This window comes from Balaenoptera physalus, assembly GCF_965194825.1.
Source record: "Balaenoptera physalus genome assembly, chromosome: 19".
NCBI lineage: Eukaryota > Metazoa > Chordata > Mammalia > Artiodactyla > Balaenopteridae > Balaenoptera > Balaenoptera physalus.
Genome location: NC_138900.1, coordinates 1,745,537 through 1,766,748, shown reverse-complemented (window position 1 = coordinate 1,766,748; position 21,212 = coordinate 1,745,537). Strand labels below are relative to the sequence as shown.

Genomic DNA, 21,212 nt, shown 5'->3' with positions numbered 1-21,212 from the left:
TGTCCTGTTCTTTTCGAGCCATGACAGTCTTGGGAAGGAAGATCTGAAAGAAAACAGAAAGGAGTCATGACAAAGCAGAATGTCTTTGGAGCTGCCTGGTCATCCAGTACAGAGAGCCCTACTAGGACCCTTCAGAAAAGCCCTCGCCTGCCCCTGGGTGGTCCCTGTCTGAACAGGTGTTGACCCCACTGGGTGGCATATACATATTGAATTCCCTTGACTCCTCACTATTTATGCATCCCTTGGATCCTGCAGTTCTACTTGTAATCATTTGCCTTCAAGTAAATAATTATGAAAGTGCAAACAAAAAGATTCAAGAAGTACAAGACATCTAACTATTGGCTTATTTTCTCATCAAACGACTGGCAGCAACTTACAGGTACAATAATGAAAGGTTTCTTAAGGAAATTATGGTGCAAGCTCACAATGTGTACAAGGAGGATCATAAGGTCAACTACCTACAGATCCCTCCAGGAATCCCCTCGGCAGTGAAAGCACGGAGACCTAACCACTGGACCACCAGGGAATTCCCTAATGCATGTGTTTTTAAAAATTCTTTCATAGTGGGCAAAAGTCTTGCAAGATATTTAAAAATTTTTTTTGCTAAAGTAGCTGTGAATGTTATTTCAAAATGTATAAAGAACTAAAACTCTACATTCTTATGCATTTTTTTTTAAACAGAACAAAAGAGAAGACAAATTCATAATTTTAGGATACAGAGAGTACATGTTATCTATTCATATAAAAAAGGATTTCTCAACCTCAGCACTATTGGCATTTGGATCAGATGTTTATAGCAGTTTTATTCATAACTGGAAAACTTGGAAGCAACCGAGATGTCCTTCAGTAGGTAAGTGGATAAATAAACTGTGATATATCCAGACACTGCATATTATTCAGCACTAAAAAGAAATGAGCTATCAAGTCATAAAAAGGCATGGAGGAAAATTAAAGGCATATGACTAAGTGAAAGAAGCCAATCTGAAAAGGCTACCTACTGCATGATTCCAACTATATGACACTCTGGAAAAAAAGCAAAATTATGGGGACAATAAAAAGATTAGTTGCCAGGGGGTTGGGGGAGGGAGAGATAAATAGGCAGAGCACAAGGGATCTTTAGGGCAGTGAAAATACTCTATGATACTCTATTGATGGATATATGTCATTATACATTCGTCCAAACCCAAAGAATGTACAACACCAAGAGTGAAACCTTAGGAAAACTATGGACTTTGGTTGATAATGATTGGTTAATGTATGTTGATGGGGGCGGGGGGGCTATACATGGGTGGGACAGGGAACATGTGGGAAATTTCAGTACTTTCCTCTCAGTTTTATTGTAAAACTAAAACTGCTCTAAAAAAATAAAACCTTTGGGAATTCCCTGGCGGTCCAGTGGTTAGGACTCTGTGCTTCCATTGCAGGGAGCCAGAGTTCAATCCCTGGTGGGGGAAATAAGATCCCACAGGCCTCTCTGCCAAAAAAAAAAAAGAAAAAGAAATTATCTTAAAAAAACAGAAGACCCTCCTACGCCCCAGAAATTTAAAAACAGAATTATCAAAAACAATCTTGGGTCAAAATGACAATCAACGACTTAAATGACAAATAATTGTAAAGCAAAGTGCACATAGTATTTTTTAAAGCTTTTCACGTACTGCTTGTCTGGAAACTACTGGAGGAGCGAACACACAAAATGAGGCAGTAAACCAAGAGAGAGGATACCAGAAACAAGGACACTCAACAAGGGGAGACAACACCCCAGCGTGAGGCTGTGAGCAAGCCGTGATAGCAAGGGGTCCACCGGGTCATGGAGGCCTCCAGGGGGAATGTCTCCAGGAAGGCACACAAAGTTGATAGAATAAATATTGAAGAGGGTAAGAGGAACCTAATACATGGGTACAGATAAGATGTTGGTATATACCATAGAGATAAACTGAGAAAAAAAGAAGCAGAAGTTCGACTGCACCTTTGAAATGAGCCTGTACCAAGACCATGAGGCAAAGATGGGCTCAGCTAGAGCACAGAGAAGAAAGTTGAGAACGGAAAATGATAAGGTCAGAATGTAACCATGGTCCCATGATGCCGAGGATTCGAGGCCATTGAAAGTATTGGGGGCGTCCTGGGTGCACCACTTTCTAACATGAAAATTCAAAACTCCAACATACAAATATAAAACGTTTGACTTCTAAGGCAGCAAAAGGAACAGCCTACCTCCAGTGGAATCTGGTATAAACTGTCTAGGCTGATTCCCAGTGCCTATGACCTCTTCTTCTCCTTGGGTGTACTGGAAATGAAAAGACCTGAGTACTTTTGATGGTGTAAATGAACCATCATAATAAATTTAATCAGCCCCACCCACCTCATGCCAACATCTTAATCCAGTCAGGAAACAAAGACAGCACTCATATCCCATCAGAAGCAGCAAGCCCCACCTATTCTAATCTTATCAGACCTCTTCAACTACAATTTGCAGAAGATCTCATGAACGCCAATAAAAGCTGCAGGGGCTTCCCTGGTGGCGCAGTGGTTGAGAATCTGCCTGCTAATGCAGGGGACACGGGTTCGAGCCCTGGTCTGGGAAGATCCCACATGCCGCGGAGCAACTAGGCCTGTGAGCCACAACTACTGAGCCTGCGCGTCTGGAGCCTGTGCTCTGCAACAAGAGAGGCCACGATAGTGAGAGGCCCGCGCACCGCGATGAAGAGTGGCCCCCGCTTGCCGCAACTAGAGAAAGCCCTCGCACAGAAACAAAGACCCGACACAGCCAAAAATAAGTTAATTAATTAATTAATTAAAAAAAAAAAAAAGAAGGTTGCCCAGCACAAAGTGATTGGATATGTTCATTATTATCTTTACCTTGAGAGTTGCCGTCCCACAGGCAGATTCAGGGGTTTCCCAGCAGATGAGGTGGAGGGGACATTTCACATGCATCTTAACCCTGAAGTATCTAAAACTGATGTTATCCTCTAACTCACAGCCCCAACTTCTCTTCCGTGAGCCTCCTCTCTTACTTGCACTGCTTATTCTCCAAATGGATGCCCTTGTAAGCTTAAACAGATTATAAACCGTTTAATGGCCCATCGTTTTCCCTTTCTGTTAAATCTCAAATTCCCACAAAGGGCTACCTCTCCTGCCACCCCACCCGCCCCCACCTTACTTAGCTTCAACCTCCTCACCAGCGTCATATCAGACAGTCTTTCTTCTGGTCCTTGGATATTTTCTTTCTTTCCTACCTGAGAACTCTTACCAATATTCATGTTTTCTTTTAGGTGCCTTAGTGTAATATTTTAAGTTTCTTCATTTGGGCCATGTATATTCTCTTGAAATTTATCCTTATAGTTTGGTTCTGTTGTGATTAAGATATAGGTTTACATTATACGTTCTAACTTATTAATGCCATCAAATAAATAGGTACCAGTGTTTTGAGGACCACATTTATTAAATCAGAAAGACTCTGTTCATGGTTTTTTTTTTTTTATTTACTTATTTTTGGCTGCGTTGGGTCTTCGTTGCTGCGCGCAGGGGCTATTCTTCGTTGTGGTGAGTGGGCTTCTCATTGGGGTGGCTTCTCTTGTTGTGGAGCATGGGCTCTAGGCACGTGTGCTTCAGTAGCTGTGGTTCACAGGCTTAGTTGCTCTGCGGCATGTGGGATCTTCCCGGAGCAGGGCTCGAACCCGTGTCCCCTGCATTGGCAGGCAGATTCTCAACCACTGCGCCACCAGGGAAGCCCTGACAATCATCTTGAAATTGTTCACGTGGTGGTCTGATCAGCATGATCTTGATTGTTTTAAGTACAGTTAATCTTCAATTCCAGGGTCAGTTTGTTCCCACTTCCTTGAGGTGAGTTCTCAGAATTGTGTAAGATGGAGAAGCTTATGTTGAATTTGTCTCTCTGTTCATCTTGTTCTGGCTCCAGGGAAATAAAACAGTCACTAGGGAGTGCCATTCTGTAAACCTAAAGAGGAAAGGGAAAGAAAAATCGAAGAAGCCAATTTATACATACAAAAAGGGAGGTCAACTCTTTCCCACGTTTCCAGTCAAATATGGAACCTCCTACCTCTTGGGAAAGCCATGCATTAGCCGGCCCCTGGCAGAACACGCTTGAGGATTCATTCCTCCATTCACTCGGTCACACCTGCCACAAAAGTTTATGGATTGTCTACTATGTGCCGGGCACTGGGAAAACATCAGTGAACAAAGCTCACATACTAATGGGTTGTCTGGGTTCCAGTTCAGAGCTTGAAAAGTGGGCAGTGGAATTCCTTGGGAGGACCACAGACTTGGGAAAAGCCTTCAGGGGCTGTGACCAATCAAGCCCCTGACTCTCTGGAGACACATGTGTGGAAACATCGTCCACCTCCTGAGAGGAAGCTGGAGTTGACTACACCATGTGGAAGGACTGAGCACTCAGGAGACTCTGCTTGTGAGCCAAATTGGGAACAACAGGCTGCTACCTTGAATGCTCCCATCTCAGAGATCTTGTCCATGGTTTTGTCTTTGGGCTGAAGCTTCTTCAGGTTCTCTTTTTTTCTGGATACGGAGTCTAGATCTTCGGTTTTGAAACCAAATCTAAGTGGGTAAAACAAAGAGATTTAATGAAAACAATTGATGTCATGCAAGCCTCACCATTGCTCTTCTCATAAGGCAAAGGGGAGGAAGAGGTGGCTTCTTTTAGGCCTAATTCCCAAATCATGGACATTCCATACGATGTCTGGGAAAGTCTATCATGTCTCAAGATAAAGCTCAAGATTCTGAATCTTGTACCGAGTCCCTTTATGATCTAGTGATGGGTTTCATATCCTGAAAGTCCCCACGATCCCCTCATTACAAGTATTAGTCTTTCCCTAAAGTGCCATGCCTATATTGCAACTCTTTCCTCTGCCTGGAATTCTCTTTCCACTTCTTTTCTTCCTCTCTAAAACACCTATTTTTATTCCATGATGCAGGATAGAGTAATATCTTCTAGGAAGACATTTTTCTTTTTTCTCTTTTTTTTTTGTCTGCACCACGTGGCATGCAGGATCTTAGTTCCCCGACCAGGGATCGAACCTGTGCCCCCTGCAGTGGAAGCACAGACACTTAACCACTGAACCGCCAGGAATGTCCCAAGGAAGACATTTTTCTTTCCATAAGACGTAATTAATTGCTACCCCTTGCTTGTGCCCACACACACACACACACACCCCTCATGTTTCACAGCTACTACTTTTGGTTTTCAGAGGTTCCAAGTAGAATAAACACAGGTCTATTGTAGGAGCCCCAAAACCAGACTTTAGAAAAGTCACCTAATAGCACTGAACTTTGACCTCCTTCCTGAAGGCATATATTGATACCACTCTACAGATGAATGATTGATTGTTTTGGAAGAGCTGTACCTATGTAGCCCTGTATCCAAACCAGAAATCCCATTTTCCCATCTGTCCTGCTTATGATATCTATGAGAATTAATCCCTGTTGGAGAAGTCATTCCGAGATGTCTCATTATATATGTTCCTACCAATATCAAATTCCTTATCACTTGCCTGGACTCTAGACTCTGGAACCCCAATATCTTCAGCAAGTTGCTCTCTGGAATCAATCCCAGGATAAGGGTTTTCCATGAACGCATTCATGAGAGTTTGTAATTGGGAAGAAGTGTAGCTGGTACGACATCGTCTGTCTCTCACACCTGGAGGAGGTGAAAGATTGAAGGCAGAGGAACATTTGAGATCAGTTTACATATTCAAACAAGGAACCCAAACACATCCCACCATCTAACTTGGAACATGTTGCCTCTCCTTGGGAGGGCCTTGTCCCAGCCTATTCAAGACGGAAGGTTCTAGAGGAGAGGCAATATTTGGCTGAGTAGCTGGACTCCAGTGCAAATCAGGTAAGCCTCAGGAGGTCCCTGGACCTTGTGGGGAAGAATTTCCAGGGACCATGTTGAGCCTTTGGCTACCAAAGACCCTGAACAGGAGGCCCTGAAGGAGAAAACATTCTTTTCCCACTCAGAGCAGTAGTTGGCTTCACTATAAAAAGGCGCTTGGGTACCCAAGAGGCTCTGCTGGGTAGCAGGACTGGAGCAGGCTATTTACCTTGAATATTCTCTTCAGGGTAAACTCGGTCTTGTCTTAAGTCTAAGTTCTTCTCAGGTCTTTTCAGGAACCTGTGCCTAGCTCTTCGATTCTGAAACCAGATCTACAAGAGGAAAAGAAAATGAGAGAATTAAGCATGTTTATGTCATCTCAGCCCCATTGCTGCCTTTCTCCAAAGGGAGTGATTCTGGGAATTCCCTGGCAGTCCAGTGGTTAGAACTCTGTGCTTCCACTGCAGGGGGCATGGGTTCAATCCCTGGTTGGGGAACTAAGATCCCATATGCCTCGACGTGGCCAAAAAAAAAAGGGGGGGTGTGAGTGATTCTTATGAGCCCTAAGCTCAAGATTATTATTACTGATCCCTGTCACATTTGACTAAGTCTTGGATCAAGTCTTGGCATTTAGCATCTTCATGACCTGGTCCCAACATGACTTGCTATAATAATCTTTTTAAGTTAATAAATAGATGCTGCAATTATTATGTATTTAAGAACCCCCTCCAGCCTAAATCTGCAATGGCACACCAGTCCACTACTCCCTGGTCTATTGTATTTCATTGAAAGGGGAAGGTTAACCCTCACATCACCCACAATTCCTCTGGAATCTTACCATGTCGTCAGACACTTGCCTATCTGTGACCACATCGCTTATAATGACTTACTTGGATTTACACCCTGGAATAAGTGTGCCACCACACCACATACCTCATCTTTTCTGGAGGTGTACCTACATATTTCTTGCCCACTCCTGGGAGCCCCTTCACCCTCAGTATCCACATTTGTGAAGTGAGATTAAGAGCAACATCCTTGGGAGTTCATTCTGAGTGTCAAGTAGGACATGCCACTCAAAGCCCTTTTCACGGGACTTCCCTGGTGGCACAGTGGCTAGGACTCCGCGCTCCCAATGCAAGGGGCCCAGGTTCAATCCCTGGTCAGGGAACTAGATCCCGCACGCATGCCACAACTAAGGAGCCCGTGAGCCACAATTAAGGAGCCGCCTGCTGCAACTAAGGAGCCCATGTGCCACAACTAAGACCCGGTGCAACCAAATTAATAAATAATAAATTTTTTTTTTTTTAAAAAGCCCCTTACTGGGCTTCCCTGGTGGCGCAGTGGTTGAGAATCTGCCTGCCAATGCAGGGGACACGGGTTCGAGCCCTGGTCTGGGAAGATCCCACATGCTGCGGAGCGACTGGGCCCGTGAGCCACAACTACTGAGCCTGAGCGTCTGGAGCCTCTGCTCCACAACAAGAGAGGCCGCAATAGTGACAGGCCCGCGCACCGCGATGAAGAGTGGCCCCCACTCGCCGCAACTGGAGAAAGCCCTCACACAGAAACGAAGACTCAACACAGCCAAAAATAAACATAATAAATAAATAATAAATTTAAAAAAATTAAAAAAAAAAAAAAGCCCCTTACTGAGCCTGCGTGTTTGGAGCCTGTGCTCCGCAACAAGAGAGGCCATGACAGTGAGAGGCCCGCGCACCGCGATGAAGAGTGGCCCCCATTTGCCGCAACTAGAGAAAGCCCTCGCACAGAAACGAAGACCCAACACAGCAATAAATAAAAATAACCCCCCCAAAAAAGTTAAAACAAAACAAAACAAAAAAATAAAAAATAAAAAATAAAAAAAGCCCTTGTCACACTGGCACATGATATGTGCTCACTGAATGGTTCCCCCCTCCCTTTCTATTTCTCGTCTTGGAGATACAGAACTTGTAACTTACCTGGATCCTAGACTCTTCAGTGTTGACTTCCAAAGCAAGTCTTTGTTTGGCAGCATAACCCGGGTAAGGTTTTCTGTTGAATGCATTGATGAGGATTTTCAATTGCTCTTCTGTGAACTTGGTGCGGCTGCGTCTACACTTTGTGGCCACGGCCTCTGTGGAAAGATTAGGAGAGAAGCATTAAATAGGCCATTTTATGTATTCAAACTTTAGGTTCGAGCTTGTCTCTCATTTCCTCTTTTCATTTTGAATCCACGAGAACCCAGGAGGAAAGAACTCTCAATTATAAAGCCCTTAAGCACACAAGGGTGATTCTTGAACTTCTTCAGCTGATCTGAATGCCATGACTAGGGAGTCAAGGTCTTCTGTTTTCAAACAACATGAAAAATTGGTGTGTTCTGTTCATATGGATCAAGAACAATATGAGTCAAGAAAATGCAGGTGGGGGGCTTCCCTGGTGGCTCAGTGGTTAGGAACCCACCTGCCAATGCAGGGGACACGGGTTCGAGCCCTGGTCCGGGAAGATCCCACATGCCACGGAGCAACTAAGCCCGTGCGCCACAACTACTGAGCCTGCACTCTAGAGCCCACGAGCCACAACTACTGAAGCCTGCGCGCCTAGAGCCCGTGCTCCACAACAAGAGAAGCCACTGCAATGAGAAGCCTGCACACCGCAACGAAGAGTAGCCCCCACTCACCGCAACTAGAGAAAGCCCGCGCACAGCAACGAAGACCCAAAGCAGCCAAAAATAAAATAATAAATGAATTAATTAATTTAAATAAATAAATAAATAAATGAATATCATTTAAAAAATAAACATAGTATGGGGAGTTCCCATATATTGCACACCCAGTTTCCCCTATTATTAACATCTTATATCAGTACTGTACATTTGTCACAACTAATGAATCAATATTGATACATTATTAGTAACTAAAGTCCACACTTAGAATTGGGATAGCTATAGCCTCCAAAATCAATGTGAAAGGGTAGTGTTGGATACAGAAAATGACTTACTATATGAAGAAAAATTAAGTTGGGTCACATAATATACAGTATATAAAAATAAATGCCAAAAAATTAAATACATATGAAAGCTAAAAATAGAAAGATAATGTACAAGAAAACCTATGTTACATTGAGATAGAAAAAGTTATATACTAAATAAGATACCAAAATGCATAATGGGAAAAATTGCTGGAACTAAAGATATCGTAATTGAAACCTTCAGTTCAAAAAGGTAGAAAACCAGATAAAAGTCAGCAGCTTGCAATGATGGGGGGTAAGGTGGGGAGATCAGAACCCTTCTTGAGAGCTGGGTGGAATGTAATTTATTTAAGATAATCTGTAGGGCAATCAGGGTATGATTGTTTAAATTATGTATAGTAAGTAATTGTAACCCTGCAATCCATTTCTTGCCTACATCTACATGACATTTTTCAGAATGATGTTTGTAGTAACAGCTGAAGCAACTGAATACCCATTGCTAGGAGAATGGATAAATAAAATATGGTATATTCCCGTGATAGAATTTTATGCATAAGAGCAAAGTAATGAGGAAAAAATGACAGAGAAATAAGATAGATAGGAAGAGCAAGAAGGCTATAAGTCTGGAGAAGAGGAAACAAAGCAGAAACAGATGAGGTCCTAGACCTCTCAGGCAGGGCAGATTATATAGGACCTCTTCCGACCATGTGCCTTTGACTCTTAGTATGGTGGGAAGTCACCGAGGGGTTTGGAGTAGATAAAAGACTTGATCTGACAGTTTGATAAGATCACACGCGCTACAGGGTTGAGAACAGATTAAACCAGGGCCAGGATGGAAGCAGAGAGATCAATTCTTGCAATAATCCAGTGATGAGGGCTTCCCTGCTGGTGCAGTGGTTAAGAATCCGCCTGCCAATGCAGGGGACACGGGTTCGAGCCCTGGTCTGGGAAGATCCCACATGCCGCAGAGAAACTAAGCCCCTGCACCACAACTACTGAGCCCGAGCTCTAGAGCCCACAAGCCACAACTACTGAGCCCACGTGCCACGACTACTGAAGCCCACGCGCCTAGAGCCTGTGCTCCTCAACAAGAGAAGCCACCGCAATGAGAAGCCTGTGCACCGCACCTAAGAGTAGCCCCCACTCGGCGCAACTAGAGAAAGCCCGCGTGCAGCAACAAAGACCCAACGCAGCCGAAAATAAAATAAATAAAATAAAAAGGTAAATAAAATAAAATAAAATAAATAGATTTATAAAAAAAATAATCCAGTGACGATGGTGAAAACAGTCCAAGAAATGGTCAGAAGATCCTTAAAATATTTCGTTAAAGCCAATAGAATTTTCAGCCTGATTAGATATAGGTTATGAGAGAAAGACAAGGTCAAGGATGTTTCCTAGGTTTTTGGCATGAACAATTGACATTTCTTGTGCAAGGAAAACAGTAGGAGGAAGAGTTTGGGTCTGAACATCGGGAGTTCAGTTTGGGACGTGTTGAGTTTGAGATGCCTGTTACAGACGAGTAAGCAGTTAGGTAGACAAAGCTGGAAGTTCAGGAGAAAAAGTTCAGTCTTGAGAGAGAAATCAGGAAGCTACTTTGATTCCAAAGACATTCTGGTCTCAGGACTTTTTGATGCCTCCCTTAGTTTCTTTTAGTGTGTCTCTCTCCTTTTTCTTCTTCCCATCTATTTTTTCCTCCCATCTCCCTCCCCTAAACAATAATTTGTATTGTTTAGTTCTTACATGCCTGCATCTTTCTGAAATTCCCAATGCTCAGATGCACAGAAAACAGCATATTTTCATATTACATGAGAGAAACTGATTTTCCCTTACCCTAGCACAGTTATTTAAAAGTTTGAAAAATGGGACTCCCACAACTTCTAACAAGCCCATTATGTTTTCAGCCCAACCCACCCACCCCCCCCCAAACCAAGGAAATCACAACTGCAGTCTGATGTGTGAGGAACTTACTGTATGGAGAATTGTCTTCGGCCATCTTGGAAGGGAGCTCCGAAGCCTGGTTCCACCAAAAGAGAGATAAACAGCCCTGGCGAGGCTGGCTTTATATGATCAGCTGGGATGGCCCCTCCCACTTACTTAAGCATACACCCACTTAATCTAGGCAGGACTGGATAGGATTTTCTTTTCTTCCCTTGATAGAGATTTAATCATTTATACCAACTTCTACACCTGAACAAGCACACTTTTGAGTACTATTGCATTTACACGTCTTTTTTTCCAATGTTTATTATATACATACATATTCTTTTTGAAATTGCTTTTTCATGGTCTTCACTTATCTTTTGAAGTGGTAGCCTTTTCTTATTAAATTAGTAACTGGTACCAGGATTAGGGTGAGGCAAGTGAGGCTCTCCTTTCCAGGGAGCAATGTTTAAGGGAGGTGCTAAAAATTCTGTGATCAAGGTAGATAATACTTGTGGCACTAATGAACCTATCTACAAAACAGAAACAGACTCACAGGCATAGAGAACAGACTTGTGGTTGCCAAGGGGGAGGGGGGTGGGGGAGGGATGGACTGAGAGTTTGGGGTTGGTAGATGCAAACTATTACATTTAGAATGGATAAACAACAAGGTCCTAATGTGTAGCACAGGGAACTATATTGAATAGCCTGTGTTAAACCATCATGGAAAAGAATATAAAGAAAAGAATGTATTTATGTGTAAAACTGAGTCACTTTGTTGTTCAGCAGAGATTGGCACAACCTTGTAAGTCAACTCTACTTCAATTAAAAAAACTAAGTACAAAAAAATAAAATCAATTGTATGACAAGAAAAAAGAAAAACAGGAAAAGGAAAAAGCAAAAAAAGATAAATAATATTTGAATGCAATACTTAAAAAAAATTATTTGCAAAAAGCCCATGTTTACAAAATATAAAAATTATAAATAAAAACAGGATCCCATTCTGCACTGGCAGGAATTATGCATGTGAGGGCATATGTGCAATTGCTTTCCTTTGCAATCTTCTCAAGGTCATTGGTCAGTCCTGAGGGAAGTTGACAAGATTGTTCAATTGTTTATAGCTGTCTTCCACAGCACTGCAGGATAAAAGAGAAATTTTAATTTATTGCCCATATAAGTTTGTGTGATTCAGGAGACGTCAAAGTGTCAGGTGGCACTACCAAGGAGGCCCAATACTTTAAGCAGCACCTTTGTTCCACAAGGGTGATGATGCACTTAAGAGATGAAAACATGACCATGGAAACTAATGTAAAGAAGCTGATGAGAATTCCCTGGCGGTCCAGTGGTTAGGACTCTGCACTTTCACTGCCAGGGCCTGGGTTTGATCCCTGGTCAGGGAACTAAGATCCTCAGCAAGCCTCAGCAGTGTGGCCAAGGAAAAAAAAAACAAAAACTGAGTCCCTTATAGAGCCATCTAGTAAGTAGAGAAAACCACTTAGAGAGCTAAAGCAATCTCCTTGAGAGGTGTAAGCTAATAACTGCTTCTAAGCATGAGCCTCTGCCATGAATATTTTCTCATAAATTTCCTCTTAACTAACTGTCATTTACAAGTGTGCAGCATTGAGAATCCACTCAGGCACAAACCCCTCCTCGAGATGCCTCCATAAGAATGTAAGCCAATCCCTCATAATAAATCTCTTTCTATCTATAGATCTTTCCTGTTTGTTCTGTTTCTCTGAAGACCCCTGATTAACACAGATTTGGGAACCAAGAGTGGTTTTACAGGAAGAGAATTTAAGGATGAGTTTTCTGAATTGGTTCTTGGGTTTCTAGAATTGGCTCTCTAATCACATTAGATTTAAAGATGATGATGGCTCTCTTTCTAGTAGTAAAGAGAGCACAGATAGTAAATACATGGTGTGGGTTGTTTATAGAGATACGCAAAATATCTCTGAGGGGATTCAGGATAGAGGAGAACAGGATACTGGCCCTAGATAGTTAAGGTGTATATCAAAGGAATAATTTCAATAAGCCCAGACTCCTGTGTCTTCCCATACGTAGAAATGCACTAAGTTCATTAACTTGAGATGTCTGGTATTTTTTTAAAATTATTTACTTATTTATTTATTTGGCTGCATCGAGTGTTAGTTGCAGTGCTCAGGCTCTTCTCTAGTTGTGGTGAGGGCTCCAGAGCGTGCAGGCTTCGTTGCTCTGCGGCATGTGGGATCTTCCCGAACCAGGGCTCGAACCCGTGTCCCCTGCATTGGCAGGCGGATTCTTAACCACTGCGCCACCAGGGAAGCCCCCCGCTGGTATTCTTTAATTAGCAGTAACCTTTTGAGCTTCAACTACCTGGATTTTTGTTTTGGTTTGTTTTTCGCAAAAAATTCTACATATCCTGTCTCCTCTGTTACCTCTCAGAACAGTACCTCAGCGCTGAGAGGCTGTATCCCTGACATAAGTCCTCAGTAAATTCTCAGAATAAAATACAATTCCCAACCTTTTTTTTTAATTTTTAATTTAATTTTATTTATTTTTTTATACAGCAGGTTCTTATTAGTCATCTATTTTATACACATCAGTGTATACATGTCAATCCCAATCGCCCAATTCAGCACACCACCACCCCACCCCCTGCCACTTTCCCCCTTTGGTGTCCATACGTTTGTTCTCTACATCTGTGTCTCAATTTCTGCCCTGCAAACCGGTTCATCTGTACCATTTTTCTAGGTTCCACATATATGCATTAATATACGATATTTGTTTTTCTCTTTCTGACTTACTTCATTCGGTATGACAGTCTCTAGATCCATCCATGTCTCTACAAATGACCCAATTTCATTCCCTTTTATGGCTGAGTAATATTCCATTGTATATATGTACCACATCTTCTTTATCCATTCGTCTGTCGATGGGCATTTAGGTTGCTTTCATGACCTGGCTATTGTAAATAGTGCTGCAATGAACATTGGGGTGCATGTGTCTTTTTGCAATTCCCAACTTTTAAGTTGTACTTTTTTTTTTCAGTCGACAGTTTTGACTACCAATGAAGTGACCCAGAGCAGACATCTTTCCTGGTTCTCAGGTCTCCCCTTCTTGACTGATGAAGCTAAGTTTTGTTGGGTTGTGTTAAACTCCTCTCTGGAGGAGTAGATTACCCTTGAAGCTTAGTTTCAAAAAGAGGTACCTGGGTTATCCTAAGTTGAAAGACTGGGAAGATTTTTGCTCAGTGTAGACATTGAGTGGGTTATCCTAAATTGAAAGGCTGGGATGATTTTGTTCAGTTTAGACACTGAGTAGGTTATCTTAAGTTGAAAGGCTGGGAAGAATTTGCTGGAAAGTCTCCCTAACCTAAAATCTAATTCATCATCTCTTTAAGGGTTTATCAAGGAAAAATACAAATCTTAAAAGTCTTTTCCACAAATAATAAGTCCTTAGTCATCTGAGCAAGCAAATTTAACTTATTCCAACTGTTATTTATAAACTAGTAAGTTTACATTGTAATACCTGATTCATAGCTAAGTGTTAAAGTGAAGCTATGAGAACTCTAATTTTGCCTGTTTGTATGTCTGTGTACACATCATACATTTGATATGTCTCTACCTCTGGATAATGTTACCAAAATTAAAATTTTTAAAAAGTTCTATTTAATTGACTTAATGGTAAATGCTTACAAATTAAATATTTCTAAATGTAAAAGAAACTGGCCAGAATAAATTTCAGGTTCGTGTGATCTAGGAAATATTCAATATTAAATTAATACCTGGTATTAAATCTAACTTAAACTTGTTGGTTTAATCAATATAGATGTGTTACTTTTACTGTACCTAGGTTAACTAAAGGTCAATAAGTTCATGTTATTTCTGTTGCAGTTTGTCAGCAAGAAAACGTTAACTTGGTACGGTGATACTTTCACAAGTTATAAAATAAAGGTAAGTGAGATAAGAGTTTTCAGGTGAACTTTTTAGGAATAATTATGCTTTGGGTATGTCTATCTAAAATAGTTTCTCCAGATTTTTGGTAGCTTGAGTTTTGATACGTTAAGTTAAATGATGGGATTTCAATGAATATCCAGGTCATTTCAAATAAGATAAAATACTGGAACATTAATTGCTAAACAGATGTAATTTTACCTATTTTTGTCTCCTTACATGAGGGAAACTAAAGATGTTTGAATTTATTAGACATGTCTTGTACCACATTGAGGAAAGAAATTATGCTATGAGAAGATATATTTTCCTAGAGGTTATGGAATAGTCCAATCAAGAAATGCCCCTCAATCAATTCCAAGACTTGAGCCAGTTTATAAGCTCAGAACATCTTGGATGAAGGGGAGGGAGGGTCCCCTTGAGGAAGCACCACAGTACACTACAGAAAATTTATATTGTTACTCTTTCTCCTGGTCTTCTCCAAAGCGACCTTTTACTAGGGTAAATGTCCATTATGGAAAAGGATAGAACCAGACCTTTTAGGGACTACTGGACTCTGGCTCTGAACTGACACTAATTCCAGGAGACCCAAAATGTCCCTAATCTACTAGTTATGGAGTTCAGGTGATCCAGGGAGTATTATCTCAGATCCATCTTATAGTGGGGTCCAGCAGATCCTCAAACATATCCTGTGGTTATTCCCACAGTTCCAGAATGCATAATTAGAACAGATGTACTTAGCAGATGGTAGAATTCCTACATTCCTGACCTGTGGAGTAAGGGCTTTTATGGTGGGAAAGGCCAAGTGGAAGCCATTAGGACTACCTCTACCTAGGAAAATAATTAAAAGACGTACTACTTTCCTGGAGAGATTTCAGAGAGTGCCACCATCAAGGATTTGAAAGATACAGGGGTGGTGATTCCCACCACATCCCTATTCAGCTATCCTATTTAGCCTGTGAAGAAGACAGATGGATCTTGGAAAATGTCAGTGGATTAGCATAAGCTTCACCAGGTGGTGACTCCAACTGCACCTGCTGTACCAGATATGTTTTCATTGCTTGAACAAATGTACGTATCCCCTATATGTGGAATCTAAAAAACAAAACAAGGGACTTCTCTGGTGGCACAGTGGTTGGGAATCTGCCTGCCAATGCAGGGGACACGGGTTCGAGCCCTGGTCCGGGAAGATCCCACATGCCGCAGAGCAAGGAAGCCCGTGAGCCACAACTACTGAACCTGTGCTCTAGAGCCCGCGAGCCACAACTACTGAAGCCCGCACGCCTACAGCCCGTGCTCCGCAACAAGAGAAGCCACCGCAATGAGAAGCCTGTGCACCGCAACGGAGAGTAGTCCTCGCTCTCTGCAACTAGAGAAAGCCCACACGCAGCAACAAAGACCCAACGCAGCCAAAAATAAATAAATAAATTTATTTATTTTTTAAAAAAACCAACCAAGTGAACAAACATAACTAAACAGAAACAAGGTCATAGATACAGAGAACAAACACTTGGTTGCCAGAACACAGAGGGATGGGGTGGGGGAAATGAGTGAAATAGGTGAGGGAGGTTAGGAGGTATAAACTTCCAGTTACAAAATAAATGAGTCATATCATTTTGGTTTTTGTGGTTTTTTTAATTTATTTTTGGCTGCGTTGGGTCTTTGTTGCTGTGCGTGGGCTTTCTCTAGTTGCAGCGAGCAGGGGCTACTCTTCATTTTGGTGCGTGTGCTTCTCATCGAGGTGGCTTCTCTTGTTGGGAGCACGGGCTCTAGGCGCGTGGGCTTCAGTAGTTGTGGCACGTGGGCTCAGTAGTTGTGGCTCACGGGCTCTAGAGTGCAGGCTCAGTAGTTGTGGCGCACGATCCTAGTTGCTCCGCGGCATGTGGGATCTTCCCGGACCAGGGCTCGAACCCGTGTCCCCTGCATTGGCAGGTGGATTCTCAACCACTGCGCCACCACAAAAGTCCCATCATTTTGGTTTTGTGCCATAAGCACAAAAAAATTTTTTTCAGTTCAAAAACTCAATTGCAGTGCTTAAAATTATACACATAATTTTTCAAGATTGTGAACCAGGGTTCCACTAAACCTTATTGAAACGTCTATAGTGTGTCTGCTTTGTACTAGACATTGTTTTAAATTTTTGGTATACAGTAGTGCACAAAACAAAGAGCCTTGACCTCATGAACATCAAGAGAGGGAGACAGAAAATAAACAATAATTATAATAAACAAGCAAAGTATATATCAGAAGTTAATCGGTGCTATGACAAAGAAAATGATAAGGAAGAGAACAGTAAGGTGGACGTGGGTGCCAGAGTTGGGGGTATCGGTTTGCAATTTTTATTAGGATAATCAGGGAAGAGCTTATGGAGAAGGTGATACATGACCAAAGTCAATAAGAAGGTGAAAGTGTGAGCCCTGCGGAGATGGGAGGGGACAGGGAATGTCCTGGCATAGGATTTAAAGCAAATGTGTATCCAGCCAGTGCATGGAGCAGGAAACTAATGTGGAGTAAAGCAGAAAGGTGTAAAAGACTGTGAGGACTTTGACTTTGACTCTGGGACGATGAGGCCATTGCAGTTGGATTTTGTATAGAAGAAGACATACTCCAAACTTATGTTGCATATTACTTTTCTATTGCTATGTAGAAGTTATCATAAATATATGGCTTAAAACAACACACACCAAGTATTTCACATTTTTAGTGGATTAGGAGTTTGGTCATGGCTTAACTGAGTTGCCTGCCTCAAGATCTTACAAAGTTGTGCTCCAGTTGTCAGTCAGGACTGAAGTCTCAACAGAGACTCGACTGAGGAACAAGATGCTTCAAAACTCATTCAGGTTATTGCTAGAATTTATTTTCTTGTGGTTGTAGGACCGAAAGCTTTAGTTTCTTGTTGTCTGTCGATGAAGGTCACCCTCAGCTTCTAAAAACTGCCTGCAGTTCCTTATTATGTGAGCCTGCCAACATGGTTGCTTGCTTCATCAAGACTGCAAGGGATAGAGAGAGTCCAGCAAGATGGGCCTTACCCTGTACACATAATCACGCATAACCTATCACCTTTGGTATATTCTATATGTCTAGAAGCAAGTTCCAGGTCTGGCCCACAATCAAGGAGAGAGGTCATACAAAGGCTAGAACACCAATAGGCAGCAATTATGAGGCCCACACTGGTCATCCTAGAGTCTATCTTCCACACATTTTTAAGAGGCTCACTCAGGTTACTGCAAGAACAGACCGTAGTGGAGTGAGAAGGTGGAGAAAACTCCCACCTCATCTCGCTCTGCCATACCCTACCATACTTTTTGTTTGTAAATGATTTCAAAATTACAGGAAAATTTTAAGAATAGCACAAAGAAACTCTGTATGCCCTTAAAATAGATTTATCAACTAACATTTTGTCACATTTGCTTTATCGTTCTCATTCTCTTTCTCCCTCCCATTATCCATCAATTTATATTTTTCTGAACCTTTTGAGAGCTTTACACTTAATATCTCTTTCTTCCTAAATATTTGTTTGTATTTTCTGAGAAGAAAGACATTATCTTACACAACCAGAAGAAATTTCCAATATCAGAGAATTTAGCATTAAATCAATAGATACATATGATTCACATTACATTCATCATATGTAATCCACCATATGTAATAGGATCCATCATAACAATGGATCAATACTGGATTTGATCTGATCAGGCAGAAGCATGTCTTCATCTGGAGATTAAGTCTGGTTTTAGGTAGTATGTATGGGTGCCAAGTTGACAAGGAGTGGAATGTGATGGCTTGTTTTATGTGTAAACTGGACTAGGCTATACTATTCAGTTATTGGATCAAACATTAATCTAGGGTGTTGCTGTGAAGGTATTTTGTAGATGTGCTCAACATCTACAATCAGTTGACTTTAAGCAAAGGATTCTATTTTGATTAAGTGGTTGGGCCTTATCCAATCAGTTGAAAGGCCTTAAGAGGAAAAGTAAGGTTTCCCTGAGGAAGAAGTTCAGCCTCAAGACAGCAGCATTAGTTCTGGCTACAGAGTTTCCAGCCTGTCCTCTACCCTATGGATTTTGGACTTGCCAGTCCCCACAATTGCATAAATCAATTCCTTGAAATAAATCTTATATATACATAATGTATTTTATTTATATATTGCATGTACATATATATACACACATAAATGTTTATAAATATGTATATTCTACTAGCTCTCTGCAGAACTGACTCATATCATACACTCTTCATTCCTTTGACCTATTTAACATCTTGTCGCTATTCTTCTCTCTCATCTTAAAAAAAATTAAATCCCTTAAGGGCATTTTCTGCACTCTCTGATTCCATTTCTCAATGTGTATACACACTCAAATCATGAAAAGTGCATTTTACTCTTTCAGCTCCACAGTTATGAAAAAAAATCATCAATGGTGACTTCTAAGATTCCCTAATATACCTCTGGGTGGACATTAGAAGCTCTAACATGAGTTTGTTGGTTTCCTGTCATCAACCACTTAATGAAGTCAGGCTGGTCCAGTGTTCATGCTCTGATCATTTTCTTCTCCAGTCTACACTCATTCCCTTGACAGTCTCATCTAGTCATGACTTGAAATAACAGTGTAAACTAACAACTCTCAAATTTATATATCCAGGCTTGAACTCTCTCCTAATGTTCAGTCATAGGTTGAAATGATTAAGTGACACATACTTTGTTTTGTGGTCTCATAAACATTTCAAATTGACCATGCTTAAAACTGGAGTCTTGAGTTTCCCTCCAAGTCTCCTCCACATGTGGCTTCCCCATCCCAGGGGATGGAAAATCCATTCTTCAGGTGATCTAGGCCAACTACATATGAAGGAGGCTCTGGGCCAAAGAAGACTCAGGAGGGTGCAGTAGACAAGTGTGCTGTGTATCAAGATGGGACTTCTGGTTTCCTCCTCAGGAGAATTTTTTTTTTTTAATTACAGATTCTATTTTTTTTTTTTTTTTTTTTTTGGGCTGTGTTGGGTCTTCGTTTCTGTGCGAGGGCTTTCTCTAGTTGCGGCGAGCGGGGGCCACTCTTCATCGCGTTGCACGGGCCTCTCACTATCGCGGTCTCTCTTGGTGTGGAGCAAGGGCTCCAGACGCGCAGGCTCAGTAGTTGTGGCTCACGGGCCCAGTTGCTCCGCAGCATGGGGGATCTTCCCAGAGCAGGCCTCGAACCCATGTCCCCTGCATTGGCAGGCAGATTCTCAACCACTGCGCCACCAGGGAAGCCCAGGAGAATTTTTAAGCTACCTTTTTTTTTTTTTAAAGACTTTTAAAAATATTTATTTATTTATTTGTTTGTTTATTTTATTTTATTTTAGCTGCGCCAGGTCTTAGTTGCGGCATGTGGACTCTTAGTTGCAGCATGCATGCAAGATCTAGTTCCCTGACCAGGGACTGAACCCCGGCCCCCTGCATTGGGAGCATGGAGTCTTACCCACTGGGTAAGTGGGTCCAGTCTTACTCACTGGACCACCAGGGAAGTCCCTAAGCTACTTTTTAAAAATCTGTCCCCCTAGATTGCTACCAAATCAAACTCGGGTTCATTCACTCCATGCACAGCAAAGCCAATCTACTGTCACTGGGTTGTGGTGAAGGAAAGTATAGCGTTTATTGCAGAGTGCCAAGCAAGGAGAACAGGCAGTTCATGCTCAAAAGACCTGAACACCCTAATGGCTTCAGGAAAGGGTTTTTAAAGACTGTTAGGGAGAGGGTCTTAGGATGCAAGATCAGCTCATTGACAATTTTCTGATCGGTTGGTGGTGAGGTAGCAGGGTGGTGATTCAGGAATCTCACCATCAGTCTTCTGATTCCAACCAGCCTGGCTTCTGATGTGTTTGAGGTCAGCAGTTTCCACCTGGTGGGAGTCTGGGTTCTGTAAAAACAACTTAAGAACATGCATCAGACATTGTTAACTGTTTTCCTTAAGGAGAACTATGGTCTTGTGACCCCATCCCACAGGTTGACTTATTGCTTTAGTTATTATACCCTTTTCTCCTTGAATGCCTCTTCTTTGTTCCCATTGCTGCCTCTTAAATGATTAACTGTTTGAGCCCACTCTTTGGAACTGAGGGAGGCATAGTCCGCTAAAGGTTTTTCCACAGACAAGAAGTGGGGGACGCAGAGAGGCTTGGGGGTGGGTGGGAGGAGGCTCCACAGGGTCCTGCTAGGTTTCAAGAAGAGGCTCTTGGGGATTCCCTGGCAGTCCAGTGGTTAGGACTCCGTGCTTTCATTTCTGTGGATCCCGGTTGGGTCCCTGTTTGGGGACCTAAAAAAAAGAAGAGGATCTGGGAAGGCGTAAGGGGGGGAAGGGGGGAAATCACTCTGCGGGCTGCAAGCCTACGTCACAGCCCTACACCCTTTGCACCGCCCTGGGCGACTGTCCCAGCATTCCAAGCCTCAGTTTCCCTGGGGCACAGCATGGACACTCTCGCCCCCACTGCCTGGTCCTCCCCACTTGAACCCACTGTTAAGAAACAGATCTGGACCGGCGCTCAGTTCCTCCTGTGGCTCTTAGGTGGAGGAATACCCTCCCCCTACCCCCCTCCGCCCCACTCCC

At 42.2% G+C, this 21,212-nt stretch overlaps 1 protein-coding gene across 2 annotated transcripts; it reads right to left on the bottom strand.

Moving 5' to 3' along the window:
- Positions 1–602: 602 nt before the first annotated feature.
- DUXA (double homeobox A) lies at positions 603–21,160 on the bottom strand. Of its 2 annotated transcripts, none has more exons than XM_082437157.1 (5): positions 20,450–21,160; positions 7,801–7,955; positions 6,075–6,177; positions 5,523–5,668; positions 603–4,569 (listed from the first exon to the last, which is right to left on the bottom strand). In XM_082437157.1, the coding sequence occupies exons 1-5, from the start codon at positions 20,553–20,555 to the stop codon at positions 4,471–4,473; spliced, it is 609 nt and encodes a 202-aa protein (XP_082293283.1). In that variant the 5' UTR covers positions 20,556–21,160; the 3' UTR covers positions 603–4,470. The 2 variants fall into 2 exon arrangements, with proteins under 2 accessions (XP_082293283.1, XP_082293284.1); XM_082437158.1 differs by having other exon boundaries at positions 10,757–20,558.
- Positions 21,161–21,212: the final 52 nt, after the last annotated feature.